General features: G+C 48.8%; 1 protein-coding gene across 1 annotated transcript in view; it reads left to right on the top strand.

Annotated features, from left to right (window-relative positions):
• The window catches only part of LOC132585650 (digestive cysteine proteinase 2-like), a 46,507-nt gene that overhangs the window by 15,924 nt on the left and 12,464 nt on the right, over nucleotides 1-18,119 (top strand). Inside the window, exons 3-6 of the mRNA XM_060257504.1 lie at nucleotides 6,325-6,417; nucleotides 9,751-9,923; nucleotides 10,755-10,998; nucleotides 16,231-16,426. Coding sequence (XP_060113487.1) covers nucleotides 6,325-6,417; nucleotides 9,751-9,923; nucleotides 10,755-10,998; nucleotides 16,231-16,426 — 706 coding nt within the window. The remainder of the gene's footprint in view (nucleotides 1-6,324; nucleotides 6,418-9,750; nucleotides 9,924-10,754; nucleotides 10,999-16,230; nucleotides 16,427-18,119) is intronic.

Below are 18,119 nucleotides of genomic sequence, written 5' to 3'. Positions count from 1 at the left end.
AGTCTGAAACTGTCCTTGGGAGGTCCTGTTTGTCTCATTGGTATCTCCTCTGGTTTGGCCCTTAGTGAGTATTACGAAGATACAGAAGGTATTGGAATGTGGGTCCTCCAATCACTACACCACACTGCCCTCACTCTGTTCAGCAGCTCTTGGATTTTGTGGCCTCTCTGTTTGGAGCATTAAGAAAGAAACGGGGTAGCTCCATCCAATTTTCTGTAATATGCAGAAGTGGAAAAACTGATGTAGTTAAGAAGCCAATCTGCAGCAAAAACTCCTAGGAAAGAGAAGGTAGGCTTCCCAACCCTCCCGCCCTGGCGGGGGACTCCAGGATTTCCAGCCTCTTCCCCCGCTCCCCCAAAAAATGGAAGCGGGGGGAGGGGGGGAACGGCGCCAAGGAGTGTGGCGAGCCGCCCCATCTCGGAGCGGGCGACGCCGCTGCGTTGCTGCTGCCTCTTCTCCGCTTCACCGTGGCTGCTCCTCCGAGATGGGCTCAGGCTGGGCCCATCTCGGAGGAGCAGCTGGGATGGGGAGGGGGCGGCGCGGCGGCATCGCCTGCTCCGCCTCTGAGGTGGAGTCGGGGGGGTGGGGGCGGGCCAGGAACGTGGTGGGTCACGAATCTGGGTCCTTCTAGGACCCGGACTCGCGGCTCGCCGTGCTCCTGGCCCGCCTCCACCCTCCCCTCCCCTTCTCTGGTTTTGCCTCGGCTGCTCCATTGCTGCTCCTCCGAGATGGGCTCAGGCTGGGCCCATCTCGGAGGAGCGGCTGCGGTGGGGCGGGGAAGAGGCGGCAGCAGTGTCACCCGCTCCGCCTCTGGGGTGGAATCGGAGAAGGGGAGGGTGAAGGGAAGGAGTTCAATTGTGCTTGTCACACCCTTGCTCCTAGCTCCACCCCAGTGTCTCCTGGCTCCACCCCCAAAGTCTCCTGGCTCCACCCCCAAAGTCCCCAGATATTTCTGGAATTGGACTTGGCAACCCTAAGAGAAGGAGATGCAGATCAGCGGGGCCATGCTTTTAAAGCAATGCATCATCTAGCCTTGATCTAGGAAAACACAAATGTCAAGTCCTTAAGAGTTCAATCAAGGCTTCCAAACTGGCAAACCAGTTGGCTCAGCTGTTGCCTGCAGTCTGCAGACATGCCAGTTCCACAGAACTTGGCCATGATGTCTCAACTTCCCTTTGATTTATCCTTTAAACCAGCGTACAATGCAGCTTAAGTCTTTGGAAACATGTCAGAATTTCCCCTTCGACTGAAACCTCAAGCTGGTGCTTCCACTTGAGGTTTTAATGGCTGTTTTGAGTTCACCCAAAGAAAATAAGGGTGTAGAAAGAGAATATTGGTGGAGGTAAGGGGAGGGGGGGGAATCTCTCTTGCTCTCATGGGCCACCTACTCGCTTACTAGAGCATGATTCATTTGTAACTGACTTCTGACACAGAGATAACTATGCCTTTTGCTTCCTGATTATGAACAGATAATGACTTTTGAGTGGGAGTAGTCAAATAATGGGCTAAGGTGGATCACAGCTGGGTGGTGGATATGTACATGGATAAGTCCCAGATTAAATCCCTGGCATCTTCAATTAAAAGGATTTGAACAGAAGAGCTAGGATGGAATTCTGCTGATGTCCAGATTATGAACGAACCTCTAGGGCAAGCATGTCGAGCTCCTTTGTTATAAGGGTTGGATCTGATATAAATGAAACCTTGTTGGGCCAGGGCACGTCAGGTTGAGCTGGGCCATTTCAGGCCAGGCCATGTGGATGCCTATTTGAGATTAGGTAGCAGAGATATAAACTTTATAAAGGACACTTACAAACACATTTAAATTTTTTTAAAAAACCTTAAAACATGCTTAAAACGATAGCACTTGTTGGTATTAAAGGTGCTTTCATGTTTCTCTCCAGTGTGATCCAGGGAACTGGGCAAAGGAGGCTCTGGCTCCTTCCTTCCTTCCTTCCTTCCTTCCTTCCTTCCTTCCTTCCTTCCTTCCTTCCTTCCTTCCTTCCTTCCTTCCTTCCCCGGGGGACAAGGAGCGGGAAGGAAGAGAGGTTTGGCTCAGTAGCTCTGCTGTGAGACTGAGAGAGAGAGCCTGGAAACACAAGCTCTGCCTTCCCCCTTCCTCCCCAAGGGAGGAGTCTCGGCCAATGGAGAAAATAGAGATTTTGCTCTGTCGCTCCAGCAGTTGAGCAAACCTTGCAACGCAAGCTGTGATGCAGAAGGAAGCAAGAGAGAGGGAGACAGCCAGTTGTTCGGGGGGCCTGATAGGAGCCCTCCGGGGGCCTGATTCGCCCCCCTGGGCCGCATGTTTGACACCCCTGCTCTAGGGGCTTTTGCACACACTCAACTTCCCAATTTTCTTTCCAGTTGATCCACACAAACATTTGAATTGGTTTGGGGCATGGTTCTTCTGCATGTCTGCCCTCCCTCTGAATTTTCTTAGTTGTGGAGTCAGTTTATTTCCTTCCATAATTTTTATTTATTTATTTTTTATTTATTTGTAATTTATATCCCGCCCTTCCCACTAGGTGGCTCAGGGCGGCTTACAACATATTAAAACTAACATAAAATATAAAATTAAGCTGATATGTGCCTTAAATCAGGATTTTCAGGGGACTGCGCCACTGTCATCAGTAGCATCATCGGTGACGTCACAGCCCCAGTTTCTTGTTTTTCATGCATGCTGAATTTTAAAGATAAATAATGGCTTAATTTAAAAAAAAAAGATCAGAAATGAACATGTGCTTAGGGATGAAGAGAAGGGGGACTACATCGACACACACACAGAGACACACACACAAGGCTGCTGAAAGGAAAAGGTGGCCTACCTGAGGCAGGGGGCTGTACCGGGCTATTAGGTAAAGTAGACGGGAGTCTGTCCCCACCCCACCCCCATGCCTGCCTTTCTTTGCAGGGGAAGATTGACATACTGGGCTTTTGGGGGGCCAGAGCACATTGGAGCAGAACTCTGTCTGGGCTGGCCAGGGCTCTGGATCCCCAATGGCTTCAGCTTTCCCCAGCATGCCTGCTGTAATGGGCATGCTGGGGAAGGCATGGGGAGCCATTAAAGATGTCTCCCCAAAGGCTCCAGCCTTTCCCAGTGTGCCCACTGTGGTGGGTGTGCTGGGGAAAGCGCAGGGAGGCGTTTTTGAAAGGGAGGCTGGGTTTTCAGGTAGCCGGCTCAAGGTTGACTCAGCCTTCCATCCTTCAGAGGTCAGTAAAATGAGTACCCAGCTTGCTGGGGGGGAAGTGTCGAGGACTGGGGAAGGCAATGGCTAAACCACCCTGTAAAAAGTCTGCTGTGAAAATGTTGTGATGCAACGTCACCCCAGAGTTGGAAACATCTGGTGCTTGCACAGGGGACTACCTTTAACTTTATTATTTTGAGTACTTATAGTTTTGCAGTTTTCTTATAAAGGTTGTTATAATATTCACACAGGGAGTTTTTTCTCAGCTTCCAATTTGCTCCAGGGGAGCTGATCTCTGCCAGCTGGAGATCAGCTGTAAAAGCAGATTTCCAGGCCACACCTGGAGGCTGGCAGCCCTGGACCTGGTACATTCTGCACATAAAATAGATGCTCTACCATTGAATATGCCCGCTCCCCATTGTTAGATGCTCTTAAATTTAGAAGCTTGTCATCCATACCACCAGGCATGTTATATACCAGGTCATCCAAGTAGATAACAGATTTGCCCCCAGTGTTACTAGGTTACATGCTGAACACAGACACACCCCTTTTGTGGCTTCTGTTCTGGGACTGACCCTTTCCAAAGGGATTCTGTACGTTTTTTTCCTAACAAAACTGATGGCAGCAAATTTTAATTCTGCCTATTCCTGTGGAGCCAGTATTATTCCGTCTAACTGGCTGCAACCTAACGACTGGAATTCATGTTTCAAGCCCTTTGTGCTATGCTGAATGACTCTTGCCACATTCTTGATGGAAACCTCTGTTCCTTTGGCTGAGACAGGGACCTGTTTAACTTTTGGAAGAAGGTCCTTTACAGTCAGCATTTTACACAGGCAGACACGAGTGCAACTGCAGACAGTTCTTTAAATTGTAGACTTCCCTCAGCATTTTGGACTTTTGCAACGTCTCTTCAGGTTTCCCACGGCATTTGGAAATCTCATTTCTGCTACAAACTCGACCACTGGCTCCAGATTCTCTGTCAGACCATGCCCCACTATCTCCAATATTGGAATAATGCTAGCCTTCCTCATTGGGTTATTTCTGGGACTACAACTTGTGAAATGGCTGATCACGCCGAAAGCACTGCATACGAGCAGAATATTATGGTGAATTCCAAAATGCTACTTCAACATTTATTGATATGTGGAATTAATTACCACAGGGTGGTGTAGTGGGCCATAAGTGTGTATCACTTGGACATCAAATCAAATGTATGGAAGATATGTTCATTACTAGTTGTTTTATCTATCAGCTTTCCCACCATGGAACCTAAAGTGATTTATTCTCCCCTCTATTCTGTCTTCTCAAAAACAGCTCTGTGTGGTAGGTTAGGCTGAGAGAGAATGATTGCCCCAAGGTCACTCAGCGAGCTTCTATGGCAGAGTGTGGATTCAAACCTGAGTCTCCCATTACTTGAACATATGAATATATGAAGCTGTCTTATACTGAATCAGACCTTTTGGTCCATCAAAGTCAGTATTGTCTTCTCAGACTGGCAGCGGTTCTCCAGGGTCTCAAGCTGAGGTTTTTCACACCTATTTGCCTGGACCCTTTTTAGTTGGAGATGCCGGGGATTGAACCTGGGACCTTCTGCTTCCCAAGCAGATGCTCTACCACTGAGCCACAGCCCCATTCATGGCTCTCTAGGGTCTCAAGCTGAGGTTTTTCACACCTATTTGCCTGGACCCTTTTTAGTTGGAGATTCTGAGGATTGAACCTGGGACCTTCTGCTTTCCAAGCAGATGCTCTACCACTGAGCCACCATCCCTCCTACATATGAAGCTGCCTTCTACTGAATCAGACCCTCGGTCCATCAAAGTCAGTATTGTCTTCTCAGACTGGCAGTGGCTCTCCAGGGTCTCAAGCTGAGGTTTTTCACACCTATTTGCCTGGACCCTTTTTAGTTGGAGATTCTGAGGATTGAACCTGGGACCTTCTGCTTCCCGAGCAGATGCTCTACCACTGAGCCACCGTCCCTCCTACATATGAAGCTGCCTTATACTGAATCAGACCCTTGGTCCATCAAAGTCAGTATTGTCTTCTCAGACTGGCCGCGGCTCTCCAGGGTCTCAAGCTGAGGTTTTTCACACCTATTTGCCTGGACCCTTTTTAGTTGGAGATTCTGAGGATTGAACCTGGGACCTTCTGCTTCCCGAGCAGATGCTCTACCACTGAGCCACCATCCCTCCTACATATGAAGCTGCCTTATACTGAATCAGACCCTTGGTCCATCAAAGTCAGTATTGTCTTCTCAGACTGGCCGCGGCTCTCCAGGGTCTCAAGCTGAGGTTTTTCACACCTATTTGCCTGGACCCGTTTTTGGAGATGCCGGGGATTGAACCTGGGACCTTCTGCTTCCCAAGCAGATGCTCTACCACTGAGCCACCATCCTAGCCCTGACTGGCAGCAGCTCTCCAGGGTCTCAAGCTGAGGTTTTTCATGCCTACTTGCCTGGACCCATTTGAGTTGGAGATGCCAGGGATTGAACCTAGGACCTTCTGCTTCCCAAGCAGATGCTCTACCACTGAGTCACCGTCCCTCCCTAAACCTACTTGAATCTCTGCATGAGCTTCCATGTTCAGTGCTAGCATATCAGTTGCTAGGAATTAACAGTGGTTGAACGTTAGTCTTTCAGTTTTGTTTCAGAACTTCCCATTATGGCATTCTTCTGACTGGTTGTTGAAAGAAAAAAAAATAACCCTTGATGTTGCTGCAATGTCCCTATACTTGGGCTGTAATGACTCTAGTTCATTGGCTGGCCTCAAGCATGCCTTTCCCTGACCTAACTTACCTCATAGGGTTCTGGTGGGAGTAAAGCTATGTTCTGAGGAGGAGGAAGAAGGCACTGCCAAAACTCTGAGCAGTTCTTCCTCTGTGTTGCGTTTCATTCCTTCCTCTCCCTTGTGCAACTGGCCCAAAGTGGCTACTGACTCTATACGGTGCTGTAGCTCTTATTGGTTCAACTTCTGCATTGCTGTTTGCATTAAAAATTAGTCACCTTGAATGCTGATGTCAGTCAGAAAGATGGTGCTTTAAGAAAAAGAAGAAGCCTGGAGTGGTTTTGCGTTATAACATCTAATAGTTTCTTCCATGTCAAACCCTTTGCACCAACCAACTTAATACCTTCTATTGTGTCCTACAGGAGTCATCAATTTGCCTTATGCTGAAATCGAGGAGCCTTTTGAGGCCTGGTACAATCTTACTGGAAACAAGAGTCGTATTGAGTATTATGAAGGTAAGAAACCCAGGGTGCCAGAGAAGGCACAGGTGCGGCTGCAGTGCAGGCAACCGAGCATATCCATGTGCTTGCACAATAGGGTTGCCAAGTCCAATTCAAGAAATATCTGGGGACTTTGGGGGTGGAGCCAGGAGACTTTGGGGGTGGAGCCAGGAGACATTGGGGTGGAGCCAAGATCAAGGCTGTGTCAAGCATCATTGAACTCCGAAGGGAGTTTGGGCCATCCCATTTAAAGGGACGGCACACCTTTTCAATTCCGCGGATCAATTCTCCATGATTTTCTATGGGAATAAATCTCCATAGGGAATAACAGAGTTCCCAGCAGACATTTCCCTCCCCTCCCCCCGCTTTCTGATGACCCTGAAGCGAGGGGAGGCCCTCCAAACCGGGGGATCCCCTGCCCCCACCTGGGGATTGACAACCATATTGCACAAAAGGCCCTCTGGACAAGGCCGTATGTCCATATTCCACGTGAAGAGGGAATCTGTAAGCTGCACACTTTATGTGTATCTCTCCGGCTTGCATAACTCTGCTGCTAGAAGAGCCCAACTAAAGCACTGAAGCCCCATCCCAGCTACTGTCCCTTTCAAAGTGGAAAATGCAGTAATAAAACATCCCATCTGGTTTTGGCCCCCCATTTTTTATTGGGGGGGGGGGGATGGAGTAAATTGAGCATGCAATCAGATGGGGTAAGTTAAGTATATGTGTTTGGAGTCTTGATGTAACTAGATAGCCTGTGTTTTTAACAAGGAACGACATAAAACATTGTAAATAGACTTACGGCTGCCTGCTTTGGCCTGGGGAATTCCTGGAGAATTGGGGATGCTGCCTGTGGATGGGGGAACTCAGGTGGGATTTTACTTCCTTTCACATCACCGTTCTAAACTGGATGTTCGCCACTATAGGTTCAGTTCCGAATAAAGCGATACAGGGATGGAGGTTTCATCCAGTGAATTCCATTCTGTGAACGGTCTGTCTCTGAAGCGATATGGCCCTTTCAAACAGCGCTGCACTGTCTTCTTCCCTGCCCTTTTTTTGTCTTCCTCGAACTTTAAAAAAAAAAACCTTCTAAATCAAGTGCTATAGCATTAGACCTACAGAGCGGCTCCACTGAGATGTCTTGGCACCACAGAGCTACGTTGAGATTGCAGCTGTTGTTTCATGAATACAGGAGGAGAGCTGCAGCTCTTCAGGCAGTGAGTGAGGTTCTCTTGGCAACAAGTCACTTACCAGCCAATCGTGTCTGGGTATTCGTGGGCTAACTCCTTCCTTGTTGTGCAAAAGAATCACAGAAGGCAAAAGAAATAATGGAAAGCCCAGGGGGAAGGGAGGAAGAAGAAGACTGCAGATTTATACCCCGCCCTTCTCTCTGAATCAGAGACTCGAAGCGGCTTACAATCTCCTATGCCTTCTCCCCCCACAACAGACACCCTGTGAGGTAGATGAAGATATTGGATTTATATCCCGCCCTCCACTCCGAAGAGTCTCAGAGCAGCTCACAATCTCCTTTACCTTCCCCCCCCCCCACAACAGACACCCTGTGAGGTGGGTGGGGCTGAGACGGCTCCCACAGAAGCTGCCCTTTCAAGAACAACTCCTGCGAGAGCTATGGCTGACCCAAGGCCATTCTAGCAGCTGCAAGTGGAGGAGTGGGGAATCAAACCTGGTTCTCCCAGATAAGAGTCTGCACACTTAACCACTACACCAAACTGGGTGGAAGAGAAGGGGGACTAAATAAAGCATGAAGGGGAAGTGGAACCACAAACTTGGCTGCTTACTAGCCCTCCTCCAGTGGTGACAGCTGTTGCAGTCTTTCATTTGACTGAGGACAGCCAATAACTGGCCCTGCTCCACAAACACCCTACTCTCTTTCTGAAAAAGCTCAGCAGGTGTCATGAAGGGCAGGTACACATGGGCTCTGCTATGAACTCTGCTTTAGGTTATACAAGCCTTCCTGTAATGGGAGCACACAGTGGCCTGTACCATCCTCCTCCATAAATGTTCAAAGAAGGGTTGCCAGTTCCAGCTTATAAAGTTCCTGGAGATTTGTGGAGGGCAGAATCTGGAGAGAGTGTTCAGCAGGAAGGTGGGGACACAGAGGCCATCCTCTGAAGCTGCCTAGTGTGGAGCTCAGGTGCAATTCTGGGAGAACTCAGGCCATTCCCAGAGAATGGCTACCCTCTCCTGATGCCTTCCTACAGCCTAAGGAGCTTCTAATGGAAGAGCTTCACAAACTAGAGTAAGGCTGCTAAGGTAGGCTGCTGCCCAGAATGTTTATGTGCCTGGCCTGGCATGCCTCTTTGCTCTTCTAATCTCTGCTTGCTGTTCTATTCTGTAGTTCACTGGTCCCCAACCTTGGGGGTGATGGTTTTGGGATGATACAATTGTGCACTTTATTCTGGTGTGGTTAAGTGCACGGACTCTTATCTGGGAGAACCGGGTTTGATTCCCCCACTCCTCCACTCGCAGCTGCTGGAATGGCCTTGGTCAGCCAGAGCTCTCTTATCTGGGAGAACCGGGTTGGATTCCCCACTCCTCCTCTTGCAGCTGCCGGAATGGCCTTGGTCAGCCATAGCTCTCTTATCTGGGAGAACCAGGTTTGATTCCCCACTCCTCCACTTGCAGCTGCCAGAATAGCCTTGGGTCAGCCAGAGCTCTTGCTAAGTGGTTAAGTGCACAGACTCTTACCTGGGAGAACCGGATTTGATTCCCCACTCCTCCACTTGCAGCTGCCGGAATGGCCTTGGGTCAGCCAGAGCTCTTGCTATGTGGTTAAGTGCACGGACTCTTATCTGGAAGAACCAGGTTTGATTCCCCACTCCTCCACTTGCAGCTGCCGGAATGGCCTTGGGTCAGCCAGAGCTCTTGCTAAGTGGTTAAGTGCACAGACTCTTATCTGGGAGAACTGGGTTTGATTCCCCACTCCGCCACTTGCAGCTGCCGGAATGGCCTTGGGTCAGCCATAGCTCTGGCAGAGCTGTCCTTGAAAGGGCAGCTTCTGGGAGAGCTCTCTCAATCTCACCCACCTCACAGGGTGTCTGTTGTGAGAGAGGGAGATAAAGGAGATTGTGAGCCATTCTGAGAATCAGAGTGGAGGGCAGGATATAAAGCCAATGTCTTATTATTATTATTACATTGTAATATATAATGAAATAATTATACAACTCCTGGCCCGGTTGCTAACAGGCCACGGACCGGTACTGGTCCATGGCCCGGGGGTTGGGGACCTCTGCTGTAGTTGATGCCTTTGGGATGACCAAGGGAAAGTGTTCCAGAGCAGCAGTGTGATGATTTGCCACTACCTCACTTTCTTCCCTTGCCATTCTGCAGGCCAAGTCGTGACTTTGCAGTTAGGCTGTACTGAGCCGTTCGGCACCATGTTCAAGTTGACACCGGAAACCACTGAGAAGGAGGTGAATACAAAGAAGTGCTTTCAACTGAACGGAACCAAAGAAGGCCGTGTGGAGCCACAAACTGTCTTTCCCAACATGGAGGGCTACAAGGTAAGCTGCTGTTGCTCGGCTGCTGCAGATCAAAGAAATAGACCAAAAACTCCAAGCTGGAATTAGGTGGCTTCCTAGCAAATGTCTTGGATTTGGCTCGAGTTTCAAAATGCAGCGGAGTTTTAGCGCACATGATGTCATGGTACATCTGTCCATCTTAAAACTCCCCCACCTCCTGCTGCAAACTTTCCTAAACCAGCTTTGGCACAATTTTACTGGAAAGAGACTGCAGTCAGCTGACTCAGCATTGTGTATCTCAATATTCCCTGCTGGTTAGAACATATTTCTTATTGTGCTGTCTCCCCTGTTATAGAGAGACCCCTCCCCTCTCTGCGCTGTCTCCCCTGTTATAGAGAGACCCCTCCCCCCTCTGTGCTGTTATAGAGAGACCCCTCCCCTCTCTGCGCTGTCTCCCCTGTTATAGAGAGACCCCTCCCCTCTCTGCGCTGTTATAGAGAGACCCCTCCCCTCTCTGCGCTGTCTCCCCTGTTATAGAGAGACCCCTCCCCTCTCTGCGCTGTCTCCCCTGTTATAGAGAGACCCCTCCCCTCTCTGTGCTGTTATAGAGAGACCCCTCCCCTCTCTGCGCTGTCTCCCCTGTTATAGAGACCCCTCCCCTCTCTGCGCTGTTATAGAGAGACCCCTCCCCTCTCTGTGCTGTTATAGAGAGACCCCTCCCCTCTCTGCGTTGTCTCCCCTGTTATAGAGAGACCCCTCCCCTCTCTGTGGGGGGTGACTTAATTGTGGCTGTTTTCTGTGATTGTCATGGAGGGCCAGCTACTTTACTCTTAGGTAAACGGATTGTCCTCTCTTTGTGCCCTCTCTCCCTAGCCAATAGGGGAAGAGTACTTCAAGGGAATATATTGCACCGTGTGGCGGAACATATCCTATTGGGGCAAGAAGAAGAACATCTACACGATGTGGGTGACCAACTCCAGCTGTGGCGTGTCCCCCGTGCATTATGAGATGAAGGGTTACAACACGTTGCTGGGATCCCACTATGACAAGTATGAAATCGATTACACCGACTACTCCAATAGTTTCCCAGCTTCCATTTTTGTCCTGAAACCTAATGGTAAGGAAAGAATTGTTGTACTTCGATCTGCTCCCCAAAAAACTGACAGTGGTACTGACAGTGGTGTTGTTATGATCATGCCCTGCAATGACCTTTCTCCCAACAATTTGGACTCAAAGCAAGTAGCAAAGTTAAAATATTCAAATCTATTTTAATATAAGAGATTAAAGAGACATTTAAAAGCGCTCTCTCTCTTTTGGCAACCCCTTCAGACTGCCATCCAGATGAGGGCCTTCCTCAGCATTTCAGGGATGCTCTTTCATACAGCAGGGCAGCCACTGAACGCTGGAGGTGGTGGCTGAACCCTCATTAGTGGGGAAGGGGGTGGGGTACAGGCAAAAAATGTTGTACCAACCTAATGGCTGTGTAGGGTTGTAATGCGGGAGAGAGGCCTTCTTCCTTAAATAGGGTTTTCAAGTCCAACCCCCAAAATATCTGGGGACTTTGGGGGTGGAGCCAGGAGACAATGGGGTGGAGCTAGGGGGAGGGGGGAAATGGTGAGCCGCTCCTGCGCAGCTGACGCCTCTTCTCTGCTCGCCGTGGTTGCTCCTCCGAGATGGGCTCAGGCTGAGCCCATCTCGGAGGAGCAGCCACAGCAAGCGGAGAAGAGGCCGCCGTGCCGCTGCCGCCTCGTCCGCTCCGCCTCTGGGGTGGAAGCGGAGGGGGGGGTAGAGGCGGGCCGGGGGCATGGCGAGCCGCGAGTCCGGGTCCTAGAAGGGCCCGGATTCGCGGCTCGCCATGCTCCTGGCCTGCCTCGCCCTGCCCTGCGCTGCTGCCGCCTCTTGGCTGCTCCTCTGAGATGGGCTCAGCCTGGGCTCATCTCGGAGGAGCAGCTGCGGTGGGAGGGGAGGGGGCAGCAGCGGCGCGGCGGCCTCGCCGGCTCCGGGATGCGGCTGGCCATGCTCCCCGGCGCCGTTTCCACCCCCTCCCCCCGCTTCCGTTTTTTGGGGGAGCAGGGGAAGAGGGTGGAAATCCTGGGGTCCCCCGCCAGGGCGGGAGGGTTGGGAAGCCTATCCTTAAACCATGTATGAACTCCTTGATTACATAAATTTATATTTGAAGAAAACAATTCAGAAGGGAATAATTGTTTTCGCTTTGTTTTCCAATGATGTGCACACGTCTCTATAGCAGATATCTCCAAAGAGGAACATTCCCTCCTTTGCGAAAGAGGGGGAGGAATGTCTCTTTGAATGCACCTGCCGCTCCATGGATCTGTAGGCATTTTTGCATTGGTGGCTACTTTAAAAAGGAGAAGCCTGATGCCTGATTTTAATCTTCGGCACTTAATTAAAAGCTTTGGCTGACTGTTGCAGATCTATTATTTGAATAGATTATACATAAATGATAATACGTTTAACAGTTTTGTACTTGCGCTTAAAACGGAGCTCAGTTTCTAAGAATAATAGTCACAAGTGAATCAGATAACCTAAACATATCCTTATTGATTTCCATTAATATTGTTATTTTTGATTCATAAATAGTCATGAACATATGAAGCTTGCCTTATACTGAATCGGACCTTTGGTCCATCAAAGTCAGTATTGTCTTCTCAGACTGGCAGCGGCTCTCCAGGGTCTCAAGCTGAGGTTTTTCACACCTATTTGCCTGGACCCTTTTTTAGAGATGCCAGAGACTGAACCTGGGACCTTCTGCTTCCCAAGCAGATGCTCTACCACTGAGCCACAGCCCCATTCATGGCTCTCCAGGGTCTCAAGCTGAGGTTCTTCACGCCTACTTGCCTGGACCCTTTTCATTTGGAGATGCCGGGGAATGAACCTGGGACCTTCTGCTTCCCAAGCAGAGGCTCTACCACTGAGCCACAGCCCCATTCATGGCTCTTCAGGGTCTCAAGCTGAGGTTTTTCACACCTATTTGCCTGGACCCTTTTTTTGGAGATGCCGGGGATTGAACCTGGGACCTTCTGCTTCCCAAGCAGATGCTCTACCACTGAGCCACCGTCCCTCCCCCAAGAAGTCTTATATATGGCTTTGGAACTAATACAAATCAACAGGCTTAAATCATGCTGGACTGTGGCCCCCAAGCACACTGGGGAAATGGCGGTGTAAACCTTTGGGCAGGCAAGCTCTCAACTTTCTACTAAGGCTGGTTAGGAGTGTTCATTGACAGGCACCTGCTGGGGCCCAAAAGTCTTGGGAGGGCCTGCTGCCAATTCCTGACTTTGGCTATGCAGGAAGAGCCACAACCGACCGAGGTTGTTGTTGGTGGTGGTAGTCGGGCTTTGAACTTGCCTGTGTAAACAATTGGCGGTGATATTGTCCTTTCTCAGAAATGGGGGATCCTGCTGCTGATAATTTGGTACTTGCTTTCAGCTGCTAGGACATTATATGCGCAGTTGTGGAAGCAAGAAAAAATACCAGAGAAATGGGATTAGATTGTAAAAGTTATGACATGGAGTGAAATGGACAAATTAACAAGAATTTTAAGAGACTATGATTTAGAAGTTTTTAAGATGGAGTGGAAAAAGTTCAGAAGATATGTAGAAAAAGAGTTGAAAATAAAAGGACATTGGACAATTTTTGATAATGATTAAGTCTTAGAAAAAAGAAGAATATTAATTTTTGGTTTTATTAGTTAAGGGTACCTTTGAACATTAGTACTTTAAGTAAATAACACCGGTGGGGGTCAAGTAATGGGGGGAGGGGGTGGGTAGAAAGTAATATATGGGATAGATAAAAGAAGTTATTAATGATGCAAGAAATATGATTTGTTACCATATATTACCAAATAAAATTGTTTTAACCAGGATTTTGACTGCGAGGTAAGCAGTGTACAAAAACGGTAAGAGTATACACCAAACTCTGAGAAGTATACTGAGAAGAGTATACACCAAACTCTGAGAAGTTCCTGGGCAGTGTTGTTGAGTTTTGTTTTCTTTAGAGAACTAAGAAGAAGAGATGTGGCACTTTGGTACTAATGATTGCTCTGATTGCCATATCTTAATAGTAGGGTGGCTTGTGGAACAAAATCGCTATGCTTGGGGAAGTTACCTGCTGAAATCCATGAAAGTTTGTAGATGGGAGGACAGAAAATCTCCATTTCTTTATATTCTTTCCCCCATATTGCTTGTGTTCACTTGTTCACTCTGATTAAAAACACATGACTAGCAAAACTGCAAAATAATGAAGTCAGAATAAATAATGCAGAGATAATAGGGAGATGGGTAATGTATACAAAGCACAGGATTTGGGTTGTCTGGGGGCAGAACTTTAAATCCGTTTAGTGCAGTTTACATGTAACTCAGTGTCATAAGGCTCTTGTGCACACTTTACTCCGTTCACGTGGGCACGTGTAAGAGAATCAAAAACGGATGCCGGGGTGCCATGGAACAGCACAGTCAGGTCTTCACTGCTATTCATGGTCATCTGGGTGAACGTGTGTGTGCATCTTACTCGTGTGTGTGCATCTTACACTGAATTCAGGGGGATCTTCTTTGTTCTGCTTTTCAGTAAAATAAAGTCAAGTGCTTCAGAGTAGGTGCTTGTCTCTAAGTCTGCAGGCCTCGCCCTCCGGCTTAAAAGTGAAAAAGACAAGGCAGGAAGAGTGGAAGGGGAAAGGTAGAGGAAAGAGACCAATTGAACAATGCCAAGTGGCAGAAATAACGAGTTCCTAACAGGCATTTGTATCCAACTAGATATTGCTCTTCCCTCGCTGGGATAGAGGTGGTAGAGAAACCTTACTAATCTTCTGGCTGGTGATGGAGAGCTCTTCCCCTTAGGGTTGCCAAGTCCAATTCAAGAAATATCTGGGGACTTTGGGGGTGGATCCAGGAGACTTTGGGGGGTGGAGCCAGGAGACATTAGGGGTGGAGCCAAGATCAAGGCTGCAACAAGCATAATTGAACTCCAAAGGGAATTCTGGCCATCACATTTAAAGGGACGGCACACCTTCTCAATTCCTTCCTTCCACAGGAAATAATGAAAGATAGGGGCACCTTCTTTTGGGGCTCATAGAATTGGACCCCCTGGTCCAATCTTTTTGAAACTTGGGGGGTATTTTGGGGGAGAAGCACTAGATGTTATACTGAAAATTTGGTGCCTCTACCCCAAAAAACAGCCCCCCCCCAGAGCCCCAGATACGCGGATCAATTCTCCATGATTTTCTATGGGAATAAATCTCCATAGGGAATAACAGAGTTCCCAGCAGACATTTCCCTCCCCCTGCTTTCTGACGACCCTGAAGCAGGGGGAGGGTCTCCAAACCGGGGGATCCCCTGCCCCCACCTGGGGATTGGCAACCCCATTCCCCCTTGTCTTGGCAGGCCCGTAGGGAAGGAGATGAAAGTACCTTGTGGTTGAGAGACCAGGCTGGTTTCCCTGGAGACAGCTGGCTTGATTCCGATGTTGCGTGGAATCATGGTTTATTTAAGTCAAAAGCAGGCCTCTCCTATCCTGTTAATGATGGTTAATTCGAATCTACCAAGAACTAGGATTTGGTACCTTACTTTGGATCTTGTTTGTTAACCAGGTTTGAGTTTGGTTTGCATAGGCTTCCCAATCCCCAGGTCCCGGAGGGGGATCCCTCGGTTTTACAGGCTTCCCCCCTCCCCCAACCAGCTGGCCGGCGGGGGAAGCCCCGCCCCCAGAGCCATCATGCACCTCCATTTTGAGATAGAGGCACCAAATTTTCAGTATAGCATCTAGTGCCTCTCCCCAAAATACCTCCCAAGTTTCAAAAAGATTGGACCAGGGGGTCCAATTCTATGAGCCCCAAAAGAAGGTGCCCCTATCCTTCATTATTTCCTATGGAAGGAAGGCATTGAAAAGGCGATGGCCCTTTCAATGCGATGGCCAGAACTCCCTTGAAGTTCAATTATGCTTGTCACAACCTTGCTCTTGGCTCCGCCCCCAATGTCTCCTGGCTCCACCCCCAAAGTCTCCTGGCTCCACCCCCAAACTCCCCAGATATTTCTTAAATTGGACTTGGCAACCCTAGGTTTGCATGATATGCCGACATGGAAATTCTGGCCTGGTCCTCTGACCATAGCAAAGGTAATGAAACCAACGTTTGTGGAGGCATATCACTATTTGAGCGGAATCTTTATTTCACAAATTAGCCATAGTTAGAATAAGCCATGGTTTTGCTTTATATCTGAGCTCCTCGGAGGGACACGGTGCAATGTTCTTTTAACATGCATAGGATGAGTCTGCCCATGATGTTTTTGGGGGAATCTAAGGTTTGCTCTTTGTGATTTGCTGATTGCTTTTTCTCTAGAAACAAAGCTATGCAGTCAGTTGCCAGGAGAGTCGATGGAGCACCGCATTCTGGCAAACCCCATGGCAGACTTTGTTGGGGGGGAGGAGGACCGAGCCCACCAGCTATTCCACCACTATCGGAAACGGTTTGGAAAAATATACGACAATGAGACAGAGATGGAACACAGAAAACATACTTTCACCCACAACATGAGGTGCGTAGACAAAGAAAGGAAGGGTGGGGGAGGAGGCATCGTGGTGAACAGGCTTCTCCATGAGGTTTGCCAGTCTCCAGGAGGGATTTGGAAATCTCCTGAGATTACAACTGGTCTTCAAATGACAGAGATTAGTTCCCTGGAGAAAACAGCTGCTTCGGAGTGTGTAGTCTGTGTTATCATACCCAGCTGAGGTCCCTCTGCTCTCTAAATTCCACCCTTGCCATGCTCTATCCCAAAATATCCAGGAATTTCCCAATCCAGAGTTGGCCCAGATCCAGTGGAGAATTCCCTACTTCTAACCCCAGTGTCCTGTGAGAAGAAGAAGATATTGGATTTATATCCTGCCCTCCACTCCGAAGAGTCTCAGAGCGGCTCACAATCTCCTTTACCTTCCTCCCCCACAACAGACACCCTGTGAGGTAGATGAAGATATTGGATTTATATCCCGCCCTCCACTCCAAAGAGTCTCAGAGTGGCTCACAATCTCCTTTACCTTCCTTCCCCACAACAGACACCCTGTGAGGTAGATGGAGATATTGGATTTATATCCCGCCCTCCACTCCGAAGAGTCTCAGAGCGGCTCACAATCTCCTTTCCCTTCCTCCCCCACAACAGACACCCTGTGAGGTAGATGGAGATATTGGATTTATATCCCGCCCTCCACTCCGAAGAGTCTCAGAGCGGCTCACAATCTCCTTTACCTTCCTCCCCCACAACAGACATGCTGTGAGGTAGATGAAGATATTGGATTTATATCCCGCCCTCCACTCCGAAGAATCTCAGAGCGGCTCACAATCTCCTCTACCTTCCTCCCCCACAACAGACACCCTGTGAGGTGGGTGGGGCTGGAGAGAGCTCTCACAGCAGCTGCCCTTTCAAGGACAACCTCTGCCAGAGCTCTGGCTGACCCAAGGCCATTCCAGCAGGTGCAAGTGGAGGAGGGAATCAAACCCGGTTCTCCCAGATAAGAGTCCACACACTTATCCACTACACCAAACTGGCTCTCCTGAGCAGCTGAGAGGTGGGAATAAAAAAATTGGCCTCCGGAGTGGTGCTCTAGAAATTTCCCCTAGATCAGTGGTGCTGAACTCATTTGTTATGAGGGCTGGATCCAACATAAATGTGACCTTGCTGGGATGGGCCATTAGCCTCATAAAATGTAATGCCTGGTAGCAGAGATATAAATTTTATAAAGGACAGACAAATATAATTAAAGAGTTTAAAAACTTAAAAATAAAACATGCCTAAAACATTAGCACTCATTGGTCTTAAAGGTGCCTTCTTTGTGTTTCTCCCATGGGATCCAGGGAACTGGGCAAAGGAAGCTCTGGCTCTTTCCTTCCTTCCCCAGCAGACTGGGGGAAGGGGAGACTCAGCCAGTGGAGAAAAATAGAGGCTTTGCTCTGCAGCTCCTGTGTAATTGAGCAAGCCTTGCAAAGCAAGCTCTCATGCAGAAGGAAGCAAGAGAGAGGGAGAAAGAAGCAGATGACATCCAGTTGCTTGGGGGGCCTGATAGGAGCCCTCTGGGAGCCTGATTCGGCCCCTGGGCTGCAGGTTTGACACCCCTGCCCTAGATTCTATGGTCTTTACTGTTAGAGATTAGGAGAAATTCCTAGAACTTCACCTGGAAGTGACATCACGTTCTCCCTAAACGCCATTTTCATCCGGCACTGCCTTCACCCCCAATATC

The sequence above is a fragment of the Heteronotia binoei genome, chromosome 17 (assembly GCF_032191835.1).
Source record: "Heteronotia binoei isolate CCM8104 ecotype False Entrance Well chromosome 17, APGP_CSIRO_Hbin_v1, whole genome shotgun sequence".
NCBI lineage: Eukaryota > Metazoa > Chordata > Lepidosauria > Squamata > Gekkonidae > Heteronotia > Heteronotia binoei.
The sequence above is the reverse complement of the archived record's forward strand: the minus strand, read 5'-3'. Positions and strand labels throughout refer to the sequence as shown.